Raw genomic sequence first — 25,677 nt, forward strand, 5'->3', positions numbered from 1 at the left:
TCTCGTCTCGTTCCAGAGGTATCTTGATCGATGTTAACACATTGACCACTAGGCCATTTAAAAAATTGACGTCTGTCCTGTTCCTGATCATAAATTTTGTCATAACATTGTCAAAGTAGGTTGGATCCACAAGCTACAGGCAAGTGGATCCCTTTGACAATGTTATGATGAAATTTATGATCAATAACAGGACAGAGTCGCCAACAACTGACGTCAATTTGTTTTTTACAATAAAAAACTCGAACAAATATTTTTATAAAAAACAATGCGTAACCATAAACAATTTTTGGAGGTTGTAAAGATTCCCGACACAGAAAAACGACAAGAATTCATATGAACAGACTTATAGATACCTTTTATTCTTTTACTGAGCATTCTCATCTCATGAGTAGAGAGTAGGCAGATTTTTCTGACTGATATTCTTGCAGCACTTGGACTAGGCTATGTTAAGTATTAAGTTTTCTAAATCACATAACTGTAGTAGCAGGCAAGCATGTTAAAATTATTAATATTAGCTCTACAAGCATGATTCAATTGTGGTTAGAACTTATATTTATTCCAGCAGGAAAACTGAACCCAAGATGACAACCTATAACGCTGGTTTGAAGCTGGTTAACAGGCTAACCATGCATGATTTGAAGGCAGTCCAGGATGCATTTATGGTACAAATCTACAAACTAGCTGTTTATGTTGTTGTTCCATTGCTGTTTAAAAGGAACTTAAAATTCACAGTATTTTAGCTAATAATGTTCATTTTCATGGACTGTTAGCTCCAAACCCGGGGGGGGGGGATCCCTATAATGGCCTATACGTGGAGGCTCCGCCCGAAAGGGGTACTGAAAGGGTAGGGATATTCCAAGTTTTGGTATACGAAAGGGTATGGAAATCTGTCATTTAGTTATTTAAAAGCGCCTTTAAGTAAAATATTTCGAACAGATGCAATTTACGGCTGTATTATTTTAATGTATTAAACCCTACATGAAAATGACAAGAAAACGTCTAAGTCTATGCCATGTCTTTTAGGTATATGAAAGGGGTACCCTTTTTCAGTAAAAGGTAATACGGAAGGGGTACAATTTCTATCAAAAATGGTATATAAAGGGGTAAGGGGTCAGAGCTCGGGGCGGAGCCTCCCCATAAAAAACTTTTTTGAGTGCCCCCATTACAAAGGCAATGTTGGCAATGTTGCAAGGGGGAAAGGGAGTACTGACACATACCGGTATTTAACAGTTGCTATGGTCATACATTCATCTCTTTGAGAGTTTTCCAACAAAATATGGCCATGGTTGTAGTCTTTTATTGGCAAAATGAAAGCCACATAACAAACGGGAATCATTGTGGGAAGATATTTTCTAGTGGTGCAGATTAAAATTTTATTAAAACATCAACTTGCAGTAAACAAGCAGACAAGCACAATCACCTTGGACTTGTGGTAAACAATATCAGGAGTTAAACTCCCTGCTCTCCCCAACCCTCAAAGCTGTGACCATTTTAGTTGCCATGGCGACTAAAATTTGGAACTGGCAACTGAATTGTAGAACAAGTCGCCATCCCGGTGAATATAAGAAGACAACTCCAGAGCTTGAGTATCATCCGAACTAAAAAATACCCTGTATGTTATGGATTCACTTCGAAAAAAAAATTAGTTGTTCTGCTATTAAAACCTACTAGGGACCAATACCACAATGTTTCTGGGATTTGTAAACTGATCTTTGTATTCTTTAGTTAATTTTTTTCCCAGGAAATTTACGCCGTAAATTTCACTTCAATCATCCTTTTGGGCACAGATTTACAGATTATAATATCTTGGTGACTTAAAGTATTAAATAGGTTGAAGTACCAAATGGCCACTAAGGAAAAATGTTAACTACTCCCGGGGCAGCTACTTTAAACCTGGCTAATAAAATTATAAGCCACCATTAATTAAAATATGCATTATAGTTGCCTGTATTGTACTCACTTGTTATCTTTCTTCCCTCTTTTTTAAATTTCAGATAAACCAGTCTGGTCATGAACGTGAGCTGAGCTTGGATGTTGACCAGTTCTGTGAAATCCTCTCCATTGTACTGAACAAAGGGGCAAGAGAAGAATATGAAGATCTGTTTAATAAAGTTGATGTCGGGAAAGAAGGTTATGTTGACTGGGACAAATTCTGTTCTCATATGCTGCTTGAATACTATGAGAAAGATGACCGAATGAAAACCACCCAGGTATGGGAATCTATACCTATACATTTTGTAACTGCACTGGTAAATGTCTTAAGTTTCTGAAGAAAGCTCACTTGCACATGTAAGCCCATTACATTTACTACTGGCCAGGAGTGTCTACATGTAGTTGTGGAAGGAGACAGAGGGCTCTGAACCTCCTGCTTCTTGCCCCATTCCTTAGGCTCTCACCTCTTTGTGATAATTTCAAAATATTACAAAATTTGTTTTCAATTTCCCTTTTTTCCTGTCACCTTGCGAATCCTACTTCTGGCCCTCTGTTCTCTTTCTACCCTCTATTCCCCCAGGCTCCCACTCCCCTGTTCCCTTCCTCTGTCGGCATGTGCATGAACAGTACATTTATGTTGTGGTTTCATTTTAGCGGAGCTCCCAGCGGCCCAAAGGGCCGCAGAGCAGAGCCCCATACCCATAGAAAATTAACAGAACCCATGCTTTTGGTTTTTCATGGTAATCATGGCTAGCGGCATGACTCGCGGGCGCGTGCGACGAAGTTGCGCAACATGGCGGCCATACTCCAGAAATCGGTTTAAGGTTATGGTTAATGCCAGCTTACATCTTTGATATTGGACATCCATGTCATGGTCAATTGACAGCTGTCAAAACAAGATATCCGCTGACCAGTATCACATGACCATATCGCGGGCTCACATATAGAACTCATCGAGGTCGAATGTTTTTTTTGAAGTTTACCGCTGACCAAATAGAACTCATCGAGGTCGAATGTTTTTTTTTAAGTTTACCGCTGACCAAATAATGGTTTACATTGGACCAACCAACCAATCACAGCACAGCAGCATGCTTTATAAGGTTACACCCTACCAGTCGACCTTATCGCCTGATAAAGACTAGCATTGTGCAGTCGAAACGTCACAATCTACATCACAAGTGACACTACGTCGTGAGACAAACGAAAAGTACTTTTATTATCATTATACTCTACCTTGATGGTTAACGACAACATTTTTTACGACATGTACATAATGTATGTAAATAAAGCTCCTTTTTGGAAATTGTTTTTGTTGCCATCTACTGAGGGGCCATAAATTATGACTGAAGCAGTGTATGTTTGGGAAAAAGTGGTAATAAACAGAAAATTGAAACAGGAAATTTTTTTTTTTTTTTTAAACATTACTGTAAGTCTTTCATTTGCTACAGTTTTATTAATTTGGCCAGCTGGAATACTTGTGGGTGCCGTTATCACAGCTCAGTTGCCTCACCTAACACGAATTCACATAAAACAGATTCAATAGTAGTCAAATGCACCGCACTTTTGACTTTTTGAATTAAGTTTAACAACTTCAAAAAACTTCTTGTGTGTGAAACGTTTTCTTTTTGCAACATATCAATCGTATATAGAAGGCCGAAACAGTACTGTCTGCAGTTATCTATATATATATATGTAGTGTACTTGAACAGACACTAATAAACCAATTTCTGTTCTACTGTAGGTTCCTCAGTGGAGAGAGCTTAGAAATGTTACATGGTAAGAAGTTAATTGACGTTAAATATTTTTTACATTTCGTGTAATAAAAATAATAAATAAATACATATTTATAACTACCTAATATAATTATTCTAATAAAAATAAATACATAAAAATAAATACATATTTATTTAATAGAAATTCTTACATGTGTTAGTAACAAGTTATAGTTTCCAGAGGTCATGGAATGTACATGTAATGTACATGACTTGTAAGAATCCATTATTTCCGGTTCGATAATCTGCTGTGCGTTAATATTTCAGCCCTCACAAAGAGGCCATTGTAAGAATATCTCCTTTGATGAATCCAACAAGATACATTGCAGTTAGTAAGGTAAGCAACATAACAGTCTGTTACAACTGAATGTTATCATAACAGCTACCACAGACTGCCACTCCCACAACCACTACCATTTTACTAGTCTACCACTGCTACTGCCACTATCATGACTACCACTACCACTATCCAGGGCTCGAGGCTAACTTTTTTGCTAACTAGCCAAGTGGCTAGTGACAGCTTTGATTTCACTAGCCAAAACTTATTTTCTACTAGCCACAGTTTTTAACCATAGTTCTTCTTTTAAGGGGGGGGGGGGGAGGGTCAAACACTGTGCGATAATGTTTAAACATTGAGCCGTTAAATGTTCCTTAAATCTTCATGGTTTTTTCTTACAAAATTGGGCTTATGTTATTCACCATAACAATTGTACATCTGCATGCGTTGTTGTCAACTAGATTGTTTAAAGCTTCACATTCTATAATGTCAACAGTTTACTTGTTAGTTATATTCTCTGAGAGACGATTTTAATAAATGCGGTTTCTTGCCACTAATGCCTGATTTTTTCACTTGCCATTTTGGCTAGTGAAAGGCCAAAACCTACTAGCCAAAACTGCATTTTTACTAGCTTTTGGCTAGTTGGCTACCGTTAGTCTCGAGCCCTGACTATCTAATGACTCGGCCACAGTTACAACCACTACCACACAATGAATTCATGAATACCACTATGACTGCCACTACCACTGTCACTGCCGCTACTTTCAAAATAATTAATATTACCGGTACCACTGCTACTACCACAACCCATATAAATACATCCACTTTTATCTCTACCACTGGTTGTTACCACTTCAAGTGCCATTGCTACTTGACAGCTACAGTTTCCCTAGGCCTGCCACACCGAGCATCACTATATTAAAGTACATGTACAGCTCTCAGGGGGGTACTCCGGCTTGTAAATGACGGGGATGATCGAAGGATTTGGGTTTGAAATTTTGATTCCGGGATTTTTTTGGGTTGGAAAGTATTTTTTGGGGGTGACTTGATTTAAATAGGGGATTTTTTTGGGTATTAAAAACGAACTAAAGTGCCTTGGCACGGCCTTAGTGTAATTATGGAGAAGGAGAGTTCGAGCGCGAAACACGTGCTTTCAATTTTTTATGGTTTTCTTTGTGTTATATTATTGACCCTCCTGGCAATTTAGGGGTAATTTGACAAGCGATGTTTTGGCGGTTTTTTTTTTGGTTCAGGGATTTTTTTGGGTAATGTCGGAAGACTTAGGGATTATTTTGGGTCCTGAGTTTTGCCTCCATTCGATCATCCCTGTCATTTTCAAGCCGGAGTTCCCCCCTGGGGTACAGCTACTGACTGCCTTTACCAAATACTTCACTGGGCACATGTACACTACGACTACCACAGCTGCCATCCATTTATACTGCCTGACTGCCATTTAATTTGCCTCTTACCAGAACCCCAACTGCTTCCACTGTCATTTACCATCACCGTGTTACTGCCACTTGCTCTGACACTATAACAATAAAAAACACTTCTAATGGTATTGTCACTTAGTTGGCATGCAACTACTGTTGTACTGATTGACCTTTTGTCGTTGTTTTATCTTGATTTTTATAGGAAGGGATAATTTCTCTTTGGTCAGTAAACATGAAACCATTACGAACAGTACAGGTGAGAACACATGATATAACACACAAATTAAGTGGAACATTCTTCCGAACAAATATTTCATTTGTATAACATGGTCAGATCGGCTGACCCTATTCAGCGGAATGATGGAATGACAGAATGTCACTAGTTTGCTTGTGGTTATAATAAGCTTCACTCCGGGTTGCTTGCAGTTAGCTTTAGTTATTCTGGTTTGCTTGTGGTTAGCTTTCACTCCGATTTGCTTGTGACATTATCCTTATGCGACATCCACAAACAGCAATGCTTGTGGACGCTACTCAAGGCTAAAAAATTTTTTCTCGGCCCTTCATGCCCTCTTTATGTCAAAAAGCTTTCTGAAAAAAAAAAATCTGAAAAAAGCAAAACCTTGTCAGGCAAACTTTGTCGTAATATAATATCACCAGACGAACTGTAAACAAATCTAGCATGAAGGCACTGGATCATGTACGCTGACAATATCGTTGTGCACGGTTAAAACGTTTGAAATTTAACAAATTTGACTCTGCTGCGCCTTGTGCAAGAACCAACAACCTTTTTACTTCTTTAAATTAAAATTCCTGTTCTTCACTAGGTCCAAACAGATCAAGATGAAGTAAAACAAAGAGATCTCTGGGTGACAGACTTTGTGCCAATGCAAAATATCTACAAACTGGCACTTGCTCTCACTAGTAAAGAAATAGGTAAAGTATATGTTGTGCATAATCATAAATTTATTGCAAACCTTTCAACTTAAACGATTCTGCCATATGGTAAGTAGGAGTTTCACAAGTGATTTAATTTTCTTTTTCATCATCTCCTGAGGAACACAGTCTTGTGCTTTAATTTTGGAGGAAAAAGAGAGTCGATTTTCCAGGTTGCCCTTTAATTTGTGCATTTAGTCGTTTGCAAGCGAAGCCTTAGTTTCCTTACTTCATCTAGCTACTAAGTAAAAGAACTGTCCAAAAATGTGACCTGCTAACCAGGAAAGTGATAGATTAACACTGACATAGACTAGACGTTCTTCCTTGGTGTATAAAAAAGGAAAATTTGAGCAAAAAATGTTTTTAAACATTCTTTTAAAATACACAAATGTGTATTTTACACAATAAAAATGTGTAGTTTTCGTACTATGATGTGACCTGCGATCAGGCGTTTTTTTCCCTAGTAGGGAGGGAGAGAGGGCATGATTTCAGGCAGGTTAACCATGATGATAATTTCTTGATTCAATGCCCCCATCGTTATTTCAAAATTGACCTGGTAAACTGGGATTTAATTGACTCCTCATGCAGTTTATTTGAGCCTGGTGTTTACACTACAGCACGGGCTTTTATTCATTATTTCCGACAGACACATACACCTAATTGCAGTAACGTTGCAATTGTCGTAGAAAAAAAGGTAAAAAGGAATTAATTAACGTAGTAGTTAAGTCACAAGTTTTTATCTGTACACTTTGAGTCCACTTTTCTATGCTGTAACAAAATAAATTGATTCATTCGTATTTTGAGGCCATTTGTACGAATAAACGTCATGCATGCGCTTATTTAATTCCTATTTTGACTTTTCCTTTTCTCTATGGCAACCTTATTGCAATTAGGTGTATCTTGCCGTTATATATATAGCTTGTTATAAAAACAATAGCTTGTTATAACTCGAACACTTGAGGGCTTATATTAAACTACAACTTGGAGAACCGGCACTTAATTGAGAAAATGCAGAAAAAGCGGTGGCAACTAAGTCTACTGCACTAATACAGGTGCTACAATACGTTTTGGCTGACATGTTTATGTATTTTCTTTTCAGCTATATACGACTTGAGTTCAAAGTCAGAGTTTAACTGCCAGTTCAGAATACAAGGGCTTGAACACACCCCTCTATGTATGAATTACTGGTATGTCCTGCATTATTTGTACATAATCTTGACTAATTGCGGTCGTCTGATACCTTGTCATTTGTATTTTGACAAGCCCTACATTATTAGCTTGCCGAAATGCAGCAAGACTTGTAAAAGTATATGCCGTGCGAGATAGCGAATCCCTTGTCGCATGCAGAAATAAAATAAAATTTCTGCCCTAAAGGGTACAGAAGTATAAATAGAATACTCACGAGTTGGTAAAGTATCAAAAATCAAAGAAGTGCATGATTGCAGCGAACGAGTGAGATTTCTGAAGGTATTCGTTGTCGAAGGCACGAGTATAATAACTAATACATACGGAGATTGTCATTGAAGTCATTGAACGTCCCTTTTTAGTAAACAATTCAGTCGAAGATACTCCAACAGTACGTCCAACCTTTCGTAATAGAAGCGTTAAGCACTTCAAAGTCTTCGTCGGTCAACGGCACGTCTTGCAGCTTTGTGTCTGCCTCCACAGTCATTTTTTCGGTTCTTTTTGTTTCGAAAATTACTTGTCCAGTTCTTCTGAAGCCATCGTGCACTTTCGCTTGTCAAAAATAGCCCATTTATCAGTTTCACGTCCCGCTTTGCTTTAATTTTCCTTGTGTGTTCTTCTTCCTGTTTTTCGACGTATTCTTCTGCAGAATAACAATGGGCTTTTCACTTCCTTTTTTGTTAGGAATAACAAAAAAGTTTCAAGAAAACTTTGGAATTGCAATTGTACACAAAAAAAAAAAAACTTTTTTATCTACACCAAGAGATGGTTTGTGTGCGAAACACCGCCAATCAGCTTGAATGAAAACTTCAACTTGATACGTCTCACACGTCAAAGAGCATGATACGCAGCCGTCTGATTGGATGTATCATTTTTCTCACTCGTGAAAAAAGCGATAATCACCATTTGATTGGTTTAAATCGGTTTGCGAATGAAAATTTACTTTGCGGCTTTTCAGTGGGTAAATCCCAGTACGTATATAATATTTAGCAACTATAACACCCTCCGAGATCTGCATAATTCTTCATATCATACGAAAGCCGAATTCAATAATTGTTTTATTATTCATTCAAAATATTTCCAGAGCTCCAAATGCACAAAATGGATTTAATAGGGTTTTGACAATAGGCAAAGTACACAAATACACAACAACGTTCGCTTGTAAATTTTGTTACCTTCATTAAATTTTTTGTCCTTTATAATGTCGATATTTAGCACTTGCTTGAAGTGTCTATTAAAAGCTAAATCTGATGTCACAAAGCGATGTTTTCGAGTACAAGTTTCCATTGTTCTTGCTTACTTCGACGTAGAATTTTTGTAAAACCGCTCCAAGTCCTCCGTTGTGGCTGGATCAGGGATCTTTTCCCCTTGAAGATACGCTTTCAAAATCGATCGACTCCCCTTCGTTGCTTTTCTGTGTTTTGACTTTCCTTGTCTTCTAATAACTTTAAATTTTACCTCTTCGTAATGCTCAAATCTAGCGGACATTTTCGCGCTTTCAACCTGCTCGGCAGCAAAGCCGTTCAGTCGCGTGACGTCAGCGGTTCTTGGAAACGAGGTTGCGATCCAATAATTTTTGATATTGGATGATTGCGATCCAATAATTGGAATTTCTTCCAAATTTGGTCGGCGCTATCCGAAGAGCTGGAATTAGCCGGGGATCGAAAGCCAATCAGAAACACAGAAATATTTTGAATGAATAATAAACAACATCATTATTATATTTAAGAACTTCAGACCCGTTAGTAATTTGCCGTTTGTAGCCAAGTCTGCTGAAAAGGCAGTGATCTCCCAGTTGTCTACGCACTGTGCTACTAACGCTCCTCTCCCTGAGAATCAGTCATCGTATCGGGAACATCATTCCACGGAAACAGCCCTATTAAAGGTCCAAAATGACATTCTCCTCAGTATGGATAGACAGGAGGTTACGCTTCTTGTACTGATCGACCTCAGTGCCGCCTTTGACACCATTGACCATCGAATCCTCTTGGAGACCCTTGAAAAGGACTTTGGTGTCATTGGAGATGCACAGAAATGGCTAGCATCTTATTTATCTGAGAGAAAGCAGAGGATATTAATCAAGAACCATAAATCGGATGCATTTAACCTTGAGTCGGGAGTTCCGCAGGGAAGCTGTCTGGGACCTGTCCTGTTCTTACTCTATGCGGCTGGATTATTCAAGATCATTGACAAACACCTGCCCAACGCACACAGTTACGCCGACGACACCCAAATCTATCTGTGTTTCCGACCACACCCACCTGTGTCTCAGGATGCTGCGCTGGGGAGTATCGAGAACTGTGTTGCTGATGTCCGTGCCTGGATGCTTTCTAACCGCCTTCTGATTAATGACACCAAGACCGAGTTTTTAATCATCGGTTCCCGGAAGCAATTGTCCAAGATTCATATCGACAAGATTACAGTTGGAGAGTCAACGATCGAACCTGTGAAGATGGTGCGCAACCTTGGAGCATGGTTTGATTCCCACATGTCAATGAATTCTCACATTGGGAAAGTGTGTAGTAAGGCATTCCGCAGTCTTTATAACATCCGGCAGATCAGGAAATTCCTTTCGGAGGAAACAACGAAGATTTTGGTGCATGCTTTCGTCACCTCACATCTCGACTACTGTAACTCACTACTCTATGGTCTCCCACAATACCAATATGACCGTCTACAAAGGGTTCTCAATGCCGCGGCACGTGTGGTCTGCTTGGTCCCTAAATTTGACCATATTACTCCCATCTTAATAAGTAGACTACACTGGCTTCCTGTTCGGTACCGGGTGACGTTTAAGATACTGCTACTGGTGATACTACTTCATGCGAAAGCTCCGCCTTACATCTCTGGCCTTTTGAAGACCAAGCCTGTTGGTCGGTACAACCTGCGTTCCGATGGCCATGATATGCTAGTTGTCCCTAAGACAATGCTGAAAACTTTTGGGGATAGAGCCTTTGCCAAGGCAGGCCCCTCCCTGTGGAATGAGCTTCCTGTTGACATTCGCAAAGCGTCATCAGTGGAGACTTTTAAAAGTCAATTGAAGACTTTCCTTTTTAAGAAAGCATTTCGTGTTTAAGCGTTTTAACTTTTCAATCATATTGTTTCTAGTTTGATTTGTATGTAGGTTCATTCTAATTTTTATATTTTTATATTATTTTTACATATAGTAAACAGCGCTTTAGAATATTTATAGTTTTAGCGCTATATAAATGTATAAATTATTATTATTATTATTAAAAACTAGCAATGGTATATTGCAATTCCTGCATTTTGATTGGTTAACAGGCAATGTTATATGAGCTCATATACCATTGACCACAAATATGGTAGCCAGAACGCGTGAACGAAGACAGCTGGGGAGCTCAATTATTGCAATTCTTTGGGCGTTTTTAATAAAACAGTTATTCCACTCGCGCTTGTTGGATATGAGATTGCGCCTCGCTATCTACTATCTCATATCCAACGCGCGCTCGTGGAATAATTGTTAAATACTATATGAATTCACTAAAGTTTCTGACGAGATTAAAAGAGCTATTTTACTTTAAAGTGATGTACAAAATTACTTTCAAATGGTCGAAACTTCAAAAGCATAGATATGTTGGATGAAAAAACACCAAACAAGTAATAACAAACCGAAAACAAACGAAAAATGGTTAGGACTGAGGAAGATTGATACAGATTACGAATCATAAACTAAAAAAATGACCAGCAGTGTCAAAATGCACTATGAAGTACCTGTAGCACCTTTAATTTCGATACTATCTGTATAATAATAACAACATAGATGTCGTTCTTGGCAGGAGCAACCCCAATAAAACAAATGAAGCAATTCTTGTGTTTGGAGATGTTCATGGTCAGGTGAATGCTCTGCTGTTTTCAGCAGCAACAATGGCATTATTTGACCGACCGTCCCAGCCTGCAGGAAGTAAACAAGGTGAATAATTGCAATAATTGCGAGTGAAGCACAATTCAAGGCCCTCTGTAAGCCGTTACATAAACATATGTGGCCGTTTTAACGAGGTTGCGGTCGTAAGGCCGGATTCTGTTGTACATGTACTGTGGTCAACGCTTCTTGCAATCTTCCAGCTTCCAATGTTATTTCTTTATCTGTGCAGATGTATGTTTAAACGTGAATATCCAAGATGTCCACAAAGGCAATTACAAGAATGCGAGATTTGTCAAACATCAAGGACACACTGAATGGGCAAGACAAGGTTGGTACAGTAAGCTCTTTTAGTTAGAATAATGAATAAAATAAATTACTTGACAAGAGAACTGAAGACGTTGGACAAAACACAAAGAAAGACTTCACCTCAACAGAGGCATTTGCATTCAAAACTGTTAGAAACATGCCTGGAGTATTGTGTTTCTACCCATCCACGGCGAGATCAAATTATCGAAATAAACAAAATATGTTCAAGGTCTTTTTCATTGAAATATTGCTCACCAAAAAAAAAATAAAAGAATCGTAAAGTATACGTAGTTATGTATGTGCGTTGTAATTGTATGTAAGTTCTCGTGTGTTATTGAACTGTTAAATTTTCTTGTGGTCACCGCAGTGATGTACTCAGCTCATTTAGACTGCTTCATCTCATGTGCAACTAACTACAAGAACTCTTTGGTGCTTGGATGGATAGAGAAATCCAAAATGAACATGAGAACGTAAGTACCTTGTATCGACAGAAAGAAAAATGCAAATTATTGCCTGTCCTTGTCTTGACGCGAATGGAGTGTTTTTAATCGTGTAGTCTATTTGTCGATTTTACTTCATCAACAAATAAAAACGGTCCGAAAAAAAAGACTTACATGGATATTGAACACATTACACATAATGTATATAAATTAAAATCGTGATATTATGTTCTTGTTTTCTTTAAGTTTAAAATAATTACTCAGGAAACGTTGAGTTATAGAAGCACACAGAAATTTTGACGAATACGAGAGAGTAGCACGAGGCGCAGCTTTGTGCTATTTTTTAAACAGTTCACAAGTGCATGAAAAATTATAATATATAACTCAACAATTCACGAAAAAAATTCTTAAACTCGCAAATAATGAACTCAAACTGACCAATCGTAGCAAGCGCCACTTCTTGGACATTTCATAGTCCCATCAGTTGAACGAACGTTTTCTTTCTTTCTGCGAGTTCAGTATAGTTTATTCATCTACGTGAAGTGTAGTTTATCAATAAACATTGCCAAGGATGAACAAAATAAAGAACGGCAATCAAAGTAGAGGTTACTGTATGTATAGTGATTTTAAAAATGTTTTATTATTATTTATTTTTTCTGTACAGGACACAGTTTAAGATTCCTCAAGGTGTGAATGCGTTTGATTACAGCGAGAGAATCAATTTGATTGGTAAGCTCAATAGTACCATCATATGGAATGTTCGGGTTTTTTTGAAAATCTGTGTAGTATGTGTCTCTTTTTTAGCTATTCCAATTTTATAGGAAATCTTAATACGTCTCAAACCTAACAGAAAAAATGTTAGTCCAGAACAACTGAAAGTACAGTGGAACCCCACTTTACGGACACCCCGGTATTACGGACAGTTTCGTTGGTCCCGACGAAAACCTCATACATTTTCTTTTAAATTAACCCGCTTAATACGGACACCCGTTAATACGGACAACGGACACTTTACCGTGTCCCGAGTGACAAACTGTCATACATTGTCAACCCCGCTTTACGGACACTGTTTATCTGTGCACTGTCAATTCTCAATGTCGCGATTATTTGGTAACTTAAAGACATTGGACCCTGGTCAAATCATGACAGCATTCGACGAGTTAAACGATTTTATTACAAAGAGCAGCTTAATAGCGTGACTTGCAAAGGTTTTGTCGAATCTTCAGTCCGCCTGGCTAAAAGCTTCCGTGCAAAGTAAAGTTACCGTCTTAATTTTTTAAACGAGTTTAGAGTTTAAGAACGGTTACGGTCAAAGTTTCAGTTACAAAGGAAGCTTTATAGAAAACGTTCGGTTGCTTTAGAAATACGTTTTATTTCTTGTATATAGTTAAGTTGCGACATTTTGAAATAATTCCACTGTTGATTTTATTAAAGTTTAGTTCGGTGTCTGACTAGATCGTGTAAAACACTATTAATTTTAGTCCGAGAGTTCACAGTTTGCATTTGTTACAGTAACAGTACAATTAAACAACGTTTTGTTGCCGCGAAAACGTTTGCCTTCGTCTTTGTGTCGATAAAACATGTATCCGTGACTTTTTTCTTAGACCTCGCTTAATACGGACACCCCGTTAATACGGACAATTTGGCCTGACTCCTTGGTGTCCGTATTAACGGAGTTCCACTGTATGTATCAAATTATGATATCAAGCCAACAGAAGGCAATCATGAGGTCATAACCATCTTTTCATAGCCTCGTGTAAAATGACAACTCAATATCCTATCAAAGTGCACGTTACGTGTATCTAACGATCATTATCATTGCTATAAGCATCACTGTTTTTTAAGTGTATACTGTATTAGTTTGTTAAGTATTAGAGCGGTTTTCACTTGAGTGTCGAAAGTAATTTGCGTTTGCATTGGTTTTGCATTACTACGCTTTGTGATTGGTTTAAAACCCTCGCGCCACTTTCTCAGCCAATCAGAGGTAAAACCAAAACCAATCATGACGCGCTCGCGCACGTTTTCCCGCGCTTCGTGCCGGCTACATGTATTTTCTTCGAGTTTTGATTGGTTTACTGGATTGTCTGTGTTCTTTGTGATTGGCTAGAGTAATTACTTTGGTTTTGGTTTTACGACACTCAATTGAAATCTGCTCTAAGAGATGTGGAATCAATAAAAGCTAAACAAATGGATAATGTTCTTGTTTCTTGCAGCTACTGCGGGAGTTAATCATCATGTATGTTTATGGAATCCTTATGTCATCTCCAAACCAGTTGGGGTAAGGTGTCACTTCATGGTTTTTTTTGTATGGAACATGTTATTTTCAGGGTTAATATATTTTAAATGAGACGATAGAGATAACAGAACTCAGTCAAATGCAATGATAAGAACATGTTAGTGCTTAAGTGATGAGTTGACATGATGTTGTTTCTAGGTGCTTAGAGGACATATGCAAAGTGTTATCTCAGTGCGATTTATTGAGACTAGAGGCCAACTTATCAGCCTGTCAAAAGACAAAGTAAGCTTTTACTTTACTGCTTTGTATTCATATAAAAACCTGCCAAATCGAAATAAATGAAAGAACCTTTGGATACTGGCCTGTGCAACACCCTTGACAAGGCATAAATTACCACCAGTAATTTCTTTTTCTTCGTTGCCTCAGGAAGTTTGGTATCTTTGTTATTGCACTCATCAATCTTAGCGCTATCAATCAAAACCAGTCACACACTGACTAGACCATGAATATAAAAATATCTGAATCAAATTTAACTTCTTTTTTAAGTATGACAAATGTATTTAGCATAGCATTGCCAACTGGCAAAAACAAATAAACATTGTAAACACAATTTGTCAAGAATCCAAACGAACTGATAGCTGACCATTTGGCTTTTGAGGTAAAAGTAGCTAAGTGTGTCTTGTACTTAGTGTGGATAGTCGATTCTTTAGTTATCCAGATTGCAAGTGCGATGCCCTGGCAATTCTGCCATGTTATCTCCCCAAACTTTGTTTGTCTTTTGCTAGAGTGTAGGCTAGTTCTTTTAAGCCATTTGTGGAAATATCTTGCATTCAGACATCTATTGCAACTGTTTTCTTTGAGTATGGAAAGGAAAGACAAAAGAATTAATGATGTTTAAGTCATTAACAGCTTCTGTGTTTGCATGTACATCAGGTTCTCCGTATTTGGGACACGCATCTTCAAGTTTGTCTTCAGCGTCTTTCTGGGATGTTTCCTAAAGGCCCAGCTGAGGGTAAGAAAGCTGCTGCTAACACAACACCAACAAGGGACACGTAATCCAATATTATTGTATTCCAGGTTCAGCAATTCTAATGCCTCTGATTGGTTGGTACTCAGTTATAGTAAGAGACCACATGGATCTTTGTAGTTTTACGTCATCAGTACGAATTTTTTGGCTCGAATTTCAGACATCTCTGTCGTGAGGGATCAAGCCCGCGACTAGACGTTTGTTTATTCAAGGTGCATGTAGTCTTCACTCAAAGTAAATTGTTATCCCTTAAGACTAAGAGTAGGGCGCTATGAACAACTAATAAATTAAAAAAGAGAAGAGATAAACAGTCCAACAGTTGACAGACTGACAAAACGACAGACGGACGGACGGACGGTCTGACGGACAGAACGACAGACAGACATACAGACAAGACAAGACAAAACAAGACAAAGGTACAAACAAAGCGGTAAATAGTACAACAAGTCAGTATAAACGTGTAATGGCGATATTATATTAATTTTGTCTTACCAGTGTCGATCACAATGTACTACGATGAAGAACACAGTAAACTCTTCACAGCCTTTAATCAGCAGGTAATGAGATTTTTACGTTTACATTTTAGTACCATATAATATATTTAACTTTCAGATGGGCTCATCATTGCAAAATACAAAAAATGGCTCCGATAAACTCGTCCGATATGTCTCCGAAGCGTATCATAAGGTTCCTTGTACGATAAGGTTAATGGTAAATAAATTCAATTCTTATTATACTAATTGATTCATTATATCGTTACCTGCCAGCTTACTCTGATGGTAATGAAACCAGAAGTAAAGGACAGAATCATGAGCCATGAACATCCTGTCACAGCTGCCATTTACAACAGCAAGTTTAATCAGGTACATTAAGCAAATGATCTGATGGTGTCCGTGATGTAAAAAAAATTAAAAACTGAAAGAAAGGAGTCGCGCGCGGAGGGTCATCTTTTTTCATATGTCAAAACTCTTTAACGGCGCGGCATGAACATTGATTTTAATTTATCTAAAATGTTTCATCGCGCGCTTCAATGTTGCCATCTTTAAAATCACACGTTACATTTCTCCAGCTTTATAAGTGTTCAGCAAAAAGAGATTTTTATGCCAAATGTCCTTCCCAAGTAGGGGTGGGGGTGTACGTGAACGCTGTCTTATTTAGTTTTGTTTTTGTAAGCTGCAATAAGTGTAGAATGCATGAACTATGTCTGCCTTAGTTTTAAGCTTGTTCAAGTTTACATGTCTCTGTTGTAACTTGTCCGGCATTTGCAGTGGTTAGAGTATCGTAATGGTGTGCAGACAGTTCTAGGTTCCACTTCTGCTGGGTACTCATAGTTATCAAGGTGACTACAGTTTATTTACAGCAGTTGATAAAGGGTTACATTTACCGTCTCACTCTTGAATTAATACTGTTGCGTTGTAGGTTGTAAGCGCTTGTACAGGATCTGTTATAACTATGTGGATGATAGAAACAGGGCAGAAGGTGAAGCAGGTAAGAGTATTGCAAACTAAAAGCTCAGCACCAAGTTATTGTAGTCTTACATTTGTAAGATTCTTAAGAAACTGTTGTACAAATTGTCCTACAAAATTTAAGTCAACCTCAAATAAATGATTTTAACGGTAGAAAACACCAAAAAAAAAACAACAATAATCAAGGATGGTTGAGACTGTGGAAGGTTAAGGCGGAATATCAGCGACAAACTTCAAAAACTTGCAAACGACTTTCCGTCCGAGACTTGTTTCTGTAAATACTTTGCATACCTAGGAGTTGTAAAAGGTTTGGTTAATCTTGAAAACAAGAACCAGTACCGATCTGAATTGACTACGTTCTTGCCGGCTGACAACAAAACATTCACGTAATTGCGACTGGCTAATCCGGCAGTCCGGAATAAAACGGCACATGCCGCTGTGAGTGAAAAAAATATGACGGCATGTATTTTGTTATCGAAAATATATAATGGACTCATTTCTATTAACACTAACGTGTTCAGGTTGGGCGAATTGTAGTAGTCTGCCACATACACTTTAATGCCTGAACCATTTATAGCTCTGTTATTATGTTTCAAGACAACACATGTAATTGCGAGACAAGTTGCCTAATTCAATTTATAGCAATGAAAAACTGCGAGACGAATTGTTGCAGTGGAACAAAGCCAAAAAATTCTTTCTTTTCTTACGCATACGATTCTGTGTGTAACGGCCATGTAGATTGCAGCTTGTCTCGCATGGCTTTGGAGGCAAGCGTGGCCGAGAGGTTAAGGGCGCTGGTGTTGTAATCTGGAGGTCCCCGGTTCAAGACCTGCTCTTGCCACTAGCTGGATTTGTTTCTCTGTTGTCCCGACTTCAAATCCTCGACCACGCTTTGTATATAGCCAACTGGTCTGCTTCCTGCCAGTTGGGATTTTTAACCTTGTTATGTTCATTTAAAAATATTTGTTTCCTCAGTTTCGGTGGCATGCCTGTAAACTAGCTATCTTGTTGAGATATGAAGCTAAGTGCATGATCACTATAAACATATATTTATTTTTTATTATATACTTCTTTATGTATTGTTGTTGTTTTGTTCTCTGCTCCAGTTTGCCAATGCTCATGGTAACTCAGAAATTACAACCTTGGCCCAGGACGCCACAGAAACGAGGCTGTTTACCGCTAGTGCTGACGGGACAGTCAAGGTAACATCATTCTATTTTAGCCGTTTTATTCCTTTTCAATTTTCTTGTTAATTGTGTTATTTGTTTCAGATCTGGGATTTTAATGGCCACTGCCACCATATCTTGATGGCTGGTAATGGCGACCCAGCAGAGATAAGTCAAGTACTGTGTTTGAAAAGGATCATTATTGTTGTAGGGTGGGACAGGTAGGTGATGAAAATGAAAAGAATCTAGGGCTAATGCACCTATCAATGTTAAGCCGCTGGGGGAGGAGAGGGGGAGGCCGGGTATAGGCCGGGGATTTGACAGCAATTGTTTGCCCGTAGTGGAAACTTTTGACCGTTTTAATGGACTTTCTTTCAACATTTTATTGAAGTTTAGTGACTCTTTTGAACATCCACAGAACAGAAAGTCTCAGCGAAGATCGAATTCCCGGCCTATGCCTGGCCTCCACCACCTGCGGTTTAACATTGATAGGTGCATAACTGTTGAGTTAATTTTAAAGCGGCACATAAAGACTTCTGAAAAGAAGGTATAGTGTCGTCACGGGCTATCAATATCATTGACACACGTGTTTTTATGAGTTTACAATAACGATTTCTTCATTGATTAGTCGAACAGTTTAATTTTTAGCAAAGTGACTGTAACTTTAAACTAACACTGAAGTAACACTAGAGTAAGGACCTAAAAATAAAAATAGTGTTTGTTAACTTTTTTTCGCAGGTTAGCCGTAATCGGCGGTTTAGTTTGGCGCATATTAGCCTCAAAACCACTGCGCCTCCGCGTTTAACTTAATGGAATGTATAATTTGCCTTCTGGCTAAGTTTCCCAACTTTCTCCAATGAACAGAAATCGTTTTAATTCGTACTCCATGCTGTAGCAGTAAAAAGGTGCAGCAATTTCAGCAACAACTTAAATTGAACTTCACCTGTTTTTTGCAGAACCATCTCTGTGTTCCGAGACAGTCAATTGAACTCTTTCTATGTCTACCCATCAGACTGGAAAGGAAGACTGGTAAAAAGTTTGATTATTTGAAATAAAAATGGCCAGGTTACTTTGTGCAGCAATGCATGACGGCATTATGGGGCGTTGATGACGTCATAATTCGTAAAAGATGATGTCATTGATTTATATTTATTATAAAATTATTATAGGACTGCATCAAGTAACTTTGTTTATGAAATTATCTTGGGTATATGGCCCAGTGCACAATATAATTGAAAGGTAGCCGGACTTTATACTCCAAATATCAAAGTTTCTGTCATCCACTTGTTTGAACAGTATGTACACCTATTTGCAATAAGACCAATAAATGTGTCATAGAAAAAAGAAAAATGAAAAAAAGCAAATAGGAATTTCGTTATAAATTTGAAAGCAATCAGCACAACGGTATAATAACAGGGTTTTTTGTCTTTTCCTTTCATATTAAAATTCAGCTCATGTAAAAAGAGTTCCAATAAATGTTGAAGAAAGAAACAGAGAAAGTATTATATTTTCTCTTGGTTGAAGCGAGTTAATTCCTATTTGTTTTTGTTTTTGTGTTGTTGTTTTTTCATTTTTCCTCGTTGTATGACAACGTTAGTGCAATTAGGTGTAGTCCTATTTCAAAGGTTAATACAGCACACGGCTTACAGATACACAACTGTTATCTTGTATTCATTAGGAACATCAAGATGACGTACTGTCCGAAGCGTTCTGTCCTCCAACAACACTGGCCACGGCAAGCTATGACGGTGAAATTGTACTCTGGAATTTGAATTCAGAGCAAGCTTTCAGACATCTTTCATCGCATGCTAAAAGAAAACCTACACGTTCTTCTAGAAGATCGAGAAAGACAGTATGTAATGATTATTTTATGTATTTCGCCCATTTTTGTCAAACAATAATAACCAAATGAAATAACAACGAACAAATGATGAACTATCGTTGTTTAGGTTAAGTAAAACTTCAGGTCTGCAAAACTGAGTTTTTAATCAAAGGGGCAGTTTCACCAAAGTTTAGTGCTTGATGAAAATCCAATGAAAGTGTTGGTATTGATTGGAAATCAACTAATAGTGGCCTGGCTTTGCCGTACAAGTCATGAAAATTGTTAAAATGTGGCGTGACTACGAACAGAAAAAAAAGAAGTAGCGTAAAACTGACTAGAAAAAGTCATGCCAACGTTTTCAAGTTTGAAAGTCTTAATTGAATGAAATCACTAAAAAATCATTAATTACGGTTTATTCACGTCTTAGAGAATGAATTTATTCCTTTCCTTTGTTGTTCCAAGATTCTTTTGTTGTTCAGTGAGTGAACCCTCATAACTCTAGAATAGTTTGCACAAAAACGTAGAAGACTTCTCGTGACGTCGCCCTTTTAACGAGTTTTTAAATTAATTTTATCGAGAAAATACGATAATTTGTTAATATTTTTTCTTCCTTCCTCGTGTTACCCGCTCGCTCTCTACTGCACAGCCCAAACTGACTCCCGCAGCAGGCCCCTTTACAAGGGTAACTGTAATAATACACGTTTTTGCGGATCAAATTATGTACAGTGGAACCCCGATATAACGATATGCCAAGGGGGCAGTAAAATTATATCGTTATATCGGGGTTCCGTCCCATACATTTTACTATTGCCGGGACATAACATATTCATCGTTATATCGGGAATATCGTTATATCGAAGATCGTTATATCGGGGTTCCACTGTACTAACTTTATTTGTGTTCCAGCTGGACATCACCAGTCCCCCTCAACGTTCATTGGAATCAGAATCGTTTTTAAAGCCGCCCCAGGCCCCAGACCGGTTATCATCTGCCACGTCTGTCACGTCTGAGACGTCACGCAATGAACAGGTAATACGACTAGATACTGGTACGCTCAAAACCCAAATTACAGAATAAGTTAAAAGAAAGAAGTCGCTAAGCGTCACTAGTTGTTTTTCTGTCTACATTTGTGTTACTTTCGACTTTATTATTTTTTATTATTGTTGTTGTCTATTCCTATTTAGCCTTTGCGCAGACATAGATTAACCTCGTATGTACCAGCGTTATATGACGTCTACGATGCAGGCTAATTTCTATTCTTTGTCATGCGTGGTGTTATGTAATTTCTGACTGTCACGTTTTGTGATCACTATGTAAGGAAACAAAAAGGCGATGTTCAGGATTTCCTTTGGTAAAAATGAATATATTCTAGTTAATGAAAATGAAAAGCTGATGTATGTACAAGGCTTAAAGAAAACTAAAATAAAACGTTTACAAACAACCTGATGTTTTCGACTTTTTGTCGTCATCAGGGTTAATATTAAATCATCATTTCTTTACGTTCTCTTAAACAGGATGATTTTGGTTATGCTGTGACCAAACTCATATTTCTGAATGAAAGGCCGATGTCAGCTTCCAGTGCAGGAGCTAATCTGGTGTCGTGTAATGCAAGTGGATGGGTAAGAATGAATACAATTAACCTGAGGGAGGGAGGGAAGTGGGCATGATGGTACAGGGTGTCTACCGATGATTTTAAATGTAACTCGTAAAGGACATCTGAGTCTTGCAAATGTTTGTTTAATTAATTTTACCAAGAGGCGGACACAAGGCAGTGTGGCCGATTGAATAGGCTCAGATATCCTGGTCTCGAGTTCTATACCCAGCCCTTCGCTCACGCTTTGCTTATAGTCAATTGGTTTAACCGTGTACCCGTTGGGTATCTATGTTGTGTTTGTGGATGCACGTGCACATTTTGATGAATTTAAATGCTTGTCAACGCCACATGGGCAAGCAAGATAGTTATCATTTTCATCGTGGTTGCATTCTCTTGCGAGTGTGTGCCAAAAAAAACCCCCGATAAACACAGCTTTTGAACAACCTTATAAGAAACGACAAACATCCCGTCTGTGCCAGATAGTGACCCCCCCCCCCCCCCCAGAAAAAAACTTTTACACTTGGAAATTTGATAATTACCTGGAAGCTTGACAGGTCCTACAAATGTTTAAAAAAATGGAAAGTAGAAATTCGCAGTCTGAATGGACATATTAGGATTTTTTCTGTGGTAGTAAAGATTACAAGTTACACGTTCAGTGGCTTTGCTTCAAACTAGACATCAGTCTATCCCTAAAAAAATAAATTTCAAGGACTGGCGCGAGCCAATGTCAACATAAAAGTTCTGCCTTCTGGATTCATATTTGTCCTTATGGTGCTTGTTGGGAGCAGATGTTTTTAAAAACTTCGGTGTGACCGAGAGCAAATGATGTTATATTTCCATAAACACTTTCTTTTGTTATTTTTCAGGTTCGATTTTGGAACACACATAAATCAATGTGTGTAGGGCAGTTTTTAGCACACGAGCATGGTAAGTAATCTTCGCCTCACAGAGTCATTCAATAGATTGTATTGAAGTATTTCACAGTGTGTAATTAATAATTCTGAATTACCACGATCTCTTCAGCTGGCTTTCTGACAATGACTGTAGATGACACAAACTCGTACCTTGTGACTGGTGATGCGGATGGAGTGATCAAAGTGTGGGACATCTCAGAGTATTGTATTGCATGTACAACAGATGATGACAGCCGACCACGTAAGTCTACATTAATATATGTGTTTATTTATCAGTTAGTGATGCAAGCTACTTAGATTAGATTGTTTCTTTGCTTGTAGTATTTAGTAGCCCGTGTCTGCAAGTGGTATTGTTCTCTTATAGTGTTCTACTGGGCTTAAAATAGAACATTGCTTTCCGTACTTTTTTAACTACCGGATTTAAACGTTAAACTGATCCATGACGGACGTGCCATATGAGCGCCATAAGGGTCGGAGGCACGAACTTCTAGAGGGATCCGGGGGTATTTAAAATTGGACTCTCTGGCCCCGTCCACACTGACCCGGGTAAATTTGAAAACGTTACGCTTCATCGCACGCAGAGTTACAACGCACGCACAGAGCTATTGTTAAGCTAATTAAACCTTATGTTTTGACAGAGAATACATGACTATTTCACTTCAGCGTTTTCAAAAAGTCCCGGTTTCGCCCGTTTTCGCCGTGCACACTACACCACCAAGCCAGCGTTTTTAAATTACCCACTTTGGTGAGCGTTTTTAAAAAGTCCCGTTTTCGGTGACCAAAAACGCCGTTTCAGTGTGGACAGTTGGCCTATCCGGAAAAAAAGCGTTTTCAAATATACCTGGCTCAGTGTGGACGGGGCCTCTAAAATGCCATTTCCTGTATTCCCTGGACCGGAATTGGTTAACCGGAAACCGGATTTAAAAACATTTACCTGTCGTTACATGTCCAACAACCGGACGTTACGTCCAGCGTCCATCCATGATCCAGCGTCCAGTGTCCAGCGTGAGACAACTTAGCGTCTAGCGCATAGTTTACATGCAGTACTTATTGTGAGCTTTACTCTAATTCCCTCGTTCCAGCCCTTCTCAAGCAGTTTCAACCACACACTGACACCATCAACAGTATTCAGCTGTTCACCCGCTCAGAGAGGCTGCTGGTACTTACAGCATCCAGCGACTGCGCTGTTGCATTGTGGGATATAGAAGGCCGCCATATTGGTATATTTGGACAGGTAAACTATTCATGTCTCTGAAGCTAATTACTTTTAATTACTGCTTAACAGTAAATAGAAACAAACGACAGTGTATTGTAAGTTTGGTACAAATTTAAAAAAAACTTTAAGCCACTCTTTGGCAACAGTTTGACAGAAAATTAAGGTTTGAGTCGCTCCATGTCACTGACTGATCTTTATGTATCAAAATTTTCCATGTTCCTTTTTACACGTCATGTGGATGTTTCAATAAATGAGAACTGGATGCTGACAAAACTGCGCACACACGAGCAGTTAGCAAGCTGTTTTTAGCTCTCTGTGCTCAGTTCTCGGCTGTGGCTCGTTGAATATTCGCTTATAGAAAACTCGGGTCAAATTATTGAATATGTAATGTGGCTTTCATTGACATGCGACCTCCACCAGAATGCCTAAAATGGCGTTTCTGAGGTTCTGAATAAACAGTCAATCAATGCACTTGCAGTATTATATATCACTTTAAACTTTAATCACTTTTTCTTTTACTGCAAATTTGTCTGATATTATAAGTTTAGCTTGGTGAGTTTTTTAATCGTCATCGTTTTCGGGTGGGGCGGGGTCAAATAAAAAGCTTAGGATTACGAGGGGGGCAGGGTAAAACTGAAGAGGGGGGACACTTTATTTTACATGCACCGTCTATCAAAACCCACAAGCTCCCCCCACTCCACCCCATAAAAAATGAACGGTCCCTATGCAGGCTTGCAAGTAAAGTCAGTGCATTCTTCTCCACAGGAGGAGCACTGGAAGGTTGAGCCAATCTCCAAAGAAGAACGAGAAGCTGAACAAGCCAAGGAGGCCGAGCAGGTTAGTAACAAGTACACTCCTGAACAAGCCCAACTAAAGTTGCAATGATAAGTATAATCTACAATAATAGTAATGATGATGATGATGATGTGATAAACTTAATTAAAGTGTCTAACAACTTTAGCTCTAGACAGAAATTTTATGAAGCCATGAAATCCTTAGAAACGTAGAAAGAAAGATGTAAATAAATTACAGAAGGCTTCGACACACGTCTCTGAAATGAAAGAAAAATACAGCCCCGAGCAGGATTCGAACCCGCGTCTCCCTGCTCGGGGCATGTAATTTTTCTTTCATTTCAGAGACGTGTGTCGAAGCCTTCTGTAATTTATTTACATCTTTCTTTCTAACTTTAGCTCTAAGAAGAGCTAATTGGGGACACTAAAATAAAATAGGAAAAGAAATTACAAATATTGGCTAAAAGTGTTTCGTTACAGAGAATTATAACATATGTACAGTTAAGAAAAACGTGAAAAATTTAACTAAGATCTACATAAGGAGCATTCTGGCCCACATTTGTCGTCCATCAGTTCTTCCAGGTTAATTTTCCTGATGTTCCCTTTAAAACTGTTGATTTGCCTCTTAACTTGAAACAGGAAGAGTCTGATAACGCGGATGAAGACGAACCTCTTGATGAAGATGGCGAAGTAGATGATGTACATCTCTTTGGTGAAGACAAATTTGATCCTGAATTTAGGGTTTCTACTTGGGAACAAACCATACTGGGTAAGATGCTTCAATATGATCTGTCGGCTTTTGGCATATACATAGCTAGCAAAGGGCTTTAACGGTATATGGGTCCATGAATGAAAGCGATACTTTGATTCGTTTTGGATCATATAGTTTGACATCTGAACTCATCTTTTGACATGTTTCTGTCAATCTTCTGATTACGTCTCTAGTTGTCAACAACGAAAGTCACTTAACTTTGAGACTGATTGAAAAAATATAATTGACACTCAAGCTTCTCACGATAGCAACGAATACTTTTCCTAATACGTTTTCCTTTAGGTGAAATTGTAAACTCATTAGATTAAGCTCAAATTTGAGTTGCAATTTGTTCATCAACGTAGAGTTAATACATAACTACTGAACCATTCACGCAGTCCCTGAAGGAGAAAAAAAAAACACAAAAAACCAAGAAAACGTTAAAATGCACTTTTATATTTTATATTAAATGACTGCGTAAATATTTGTTCAGGCACTGATAGGTCCTTTTACACATACAAAGAAAAGGT

General features: G+C 38.3%; 1 protein-coding gene across 2 annotated transcripts in view; it reads left to right on the plus strand.

The window, feature by feature from the left end:
• LOC144628556 (cilia- and flagella-associated protein 337-like) overlaps positions 1–25,677 on the plus strand; it is a 30,851-nt gene that overhangs the window by 2,253 nt on the left and 2,921 nt on the right. The window contains exons 2-29 of one of the 2 annotated variants that reach the window (XM_078486672.1): positions 563–662; positions 1,995–2,210; positions 3,674–3,708; positions 3,972–4,041; positions 5,617–5,670; positions 6,239–6,347; positions 7,447–7,534; positions 11,333–11,466; positions 11,648–11,746; positions 12,092–12,194; positions 12,829–12,893; positions 14,378–14,442; positions 14,599–14,682; positions 15,334–15,412; positions 15,923–15,984; positions 16,195–16,290; positions 16,847–16,915; positions 18,000–18,095; positions 18,165–18,280; positions 19,016–19,088; positions 19,738–19,911; positions 20,788–20,910; positions 21,396–21,500; positions 22,342–22,402; positions 22,499–22,630; positions 23,472–23,623; positions 24,371–24,442; positions 25,036–25,165. In XM_078486672.1, the coding sequence (XP_078342798.1) occupies positions 563–662; positions 1,995–2,210; positions 3,674–3,708; positions 3,972–4,041; positions 5,617–5,670; positions 6,239–6,347; positions 7,447–7,534; positions 11,333–11,466; positions 11,648–11,746; positions 12,092–12,194; positions 12,829–12,893; positions 14,378–14,442; positions 14,599–14,682; positions 15,334–15,412; positions 15,923–15,984; positions 16,195–16,290; positions 16,847–16,915; positions 18,000–18,095; positions 18,165–18,280; positions 19,016–19,088; positions 19,738–19,911; positions 20,788–20,910; positions 21,396–21,500; positions 22,342–22,402; positions 22,499–22,630; positions 23,472–23,623; positions 24,371–24,442; positions 25,036–25,165 (2,762 nt within the window). The remainder of the gene's footprint in view (positions 1–562; positions 663–1,994; positions 2,211–3,673; positions 3,709–3,971; positions 4,042–5,616; positions 5,671–6,238; positions 6,348–7,446; positions 7,535–11,332; positions 11,467–11,647; positions 11,747–12,091; positions 12,195–12,828; positions 12,894–14,377; positions 14,443–14,598; positions 14,683–15,333; positions 15,413–15,922; positions 15,985–16,194; positions 16,291–16,846; positions 16,916–17,999; positions 18,096–18,164; positions 18,281–19,015; positions 19,089–19,737; positions 19,912–20,787; positions 20,911–21,395; positions 21,501–22,341; positions 22,403–22,498; positions 22,631–23,471; positions 23,624–24,370; positions 24,443–25,035; positions 25,166–25,677) is intronic. The other variant, XM_078486673.1, reaches the window with a different exon arrangement.

This window comes from Oculina patagonica, chromosome 10 (genome assembly GCF_052425735.1).
Source record: "Oculina patagonica isolate OP01 chromosome 10, crgOcupat, whole genome shotgun sequence".
In the NCBI taxonomy this organism is placed as follows: Eukaryota; Metazoa; Cnidaria; class Anthozoa; order Scleractinia; family Oculinidae; genus Oculina; species Oculina patagonica.